This window comes from Calidris pugnax, unplaced genomic scaffold (genome assembly GCF_001431845.1).
Source record: "Calidris pugnax isolate Ruff unplaced genomic scaffold, ASM143184v1 scaffold402, whole genome shotgun sequence".
Classification (NCBI taxonomy): domain Eukaryota; kingdom Metazoa; phylum Chordata; class Aves; order Charadriiformes; family Scolopacidae; genus Calidris; species Calidris pugnax.
In genome coordinates, this window is record NW_015091205.1 from 70,434 (window position 1) to 71,960 (window position 1,527).

The 1,527-nt window shown below is 66.7% G+C and overlaps 1 protein-coding gene across 1 annotated transcript in view; it reads left to right on the plus strand.

Annotated features, from left to right (window-relative positions):
* The first annotated feature begins 6 nt into the window (after window positions 1-6).
* The window catches only part of OPRD1 (opioid receptor, delta 1), an 11,066-nt gene continuing 9,545 nt past the window's right edge, over window positions 7-1,527 (plus strand). Inside the window, exon 1 of the mRNA XM_014959777.1 lies at window positions 7-287. Coding sequence (XP_014815263.1) covers window positions 58-287 — 230 coding nt within the window. The 5' untranslated portion in view covers window positions 7-57. The remainder of the gene's footprint in view (window positions 288-1,527) is intronic.

Here is a 1,527-nt window from a genome sequence, read left to right on the forward strand (position 1 = left end):
CCCGCGGCGCTCGGATGCGTGAAGCGGCCACGGCGGGGCCAGGGCCGCCCGCGGGCCATGGAGCTGCCCACGGAACTGGCCACGGAGTTGCCCACGGCTGTTGGCACCGTTTGGGGCAACGGGACCCTCTGGGCTTCCTTGCCCGGCCATGGGGCCAACGGCACGGGGCCGCAAGGGGCCAAAAACGCCACCTCCATCCTCATCGCCATCGTCATCACCGCCCTCTACTCCGTGGTGTGCGTGGTGGGGCTGCTGGGCAACGTCCTGGTCATGTACGGCATCGTCAGGTGAGAGGGGGGCACCCCAGAAACCCACACCGGGGGGTGGGAAATGTGGGGAGAGAAGGGGGTGCCCGGGGGTGAGCGGGTGGGAGAGGGGAGTGTGCCCCCGGGGTGAGTGTGCACCCAGTAAGGAGGTGGCAACCGGAGCTGGTGTGCACCAGGGATGCGTGTGCAAGAGGGCAAGAGGGCAGCAGCAGAAGTGAGTGTGCCCCAGGACTGGGGGTGCACCGGGGGGGGGGTGAGAAAGCAGCAAAAGGGAGCGTGCACCGGGCGTGAGCGTGCACCGGGCGTGAGCGTGCATCAGGCGTGAGTGTGCACCAGGTGTGAGTGTGCAATGGGTGTGAGGTGGCCCCAGGAGCACGGGTGGGTGTGCACAGGGCTCTTGTGAGCAGGTAGCACCGAGCTGGGTGTAGCCGGGGGGGTGTGATGTGCGTGAATGGCGTGTGTGCCAGCACACACACGTGTGCGGAGGGTGCCCGGGTGCTGTGCGAGAGGCGAAAAGCCAAGGCTGTGTGTGCACGGGGTGGGTGTGTGTGTGCACGGGGTGGGTGTGTGTGTGCACGGGGTGGGTGTGTGCAGGGGAGACGGCATTTTGGGGGGGTGGGAAGGACGACACAAAACTGGGGGACACACCCCGACCCCAGCATCTGTGTGTTCCTCACCCGTGGGTGGAAGAGGAAGCTGCAGGGGGGGGGTCACCCCACGGTTTGGGAGAGGTGACAAGCTGGGGGCTGGTTATTTCCAACAGCAAATGTCACCGATAAGAGCTCTCCTGCTCGCAGGGAGGCTCCTGAGCCCCCTCCCCACCCCCCCAGACACCCACCCCACAGCCAGAGAGGGGCTGGTGGGCTCCTGCTGGGACCGACCCCCTCCATCACCGGGATCCAGGATGCTCAGAGTGGGAATTTCCCAGCCCATTCCCAGCTCCTGGTCCTGCCCCTCGGCATCTCCCGCAGCCCCCGACTCCTGCTTTTCTCTAACAAAGAGCCCGGAGCCTGCAGAGCCCAACCCCAGCTCCACCGTGACTGAGCCATCCCCCCAGTTCTCCCAGTACCGCCTGCTGCAGCAGAGAGACCCCCCCACATCCCCAAGGGCACCCTGAACCCCCACTTTAGCTCCATCCCCAGTGGGGAAGCAGGAACCGGGGCAGGTCCTTGGCTGGTGGAGGTATCTCTGCCGAGGCTTTCCCTGGGCAGGGAGGGAGGGGGGGTCTTCTGGGTCTCAGCAGCTCCCCCCCCCCCCCCCC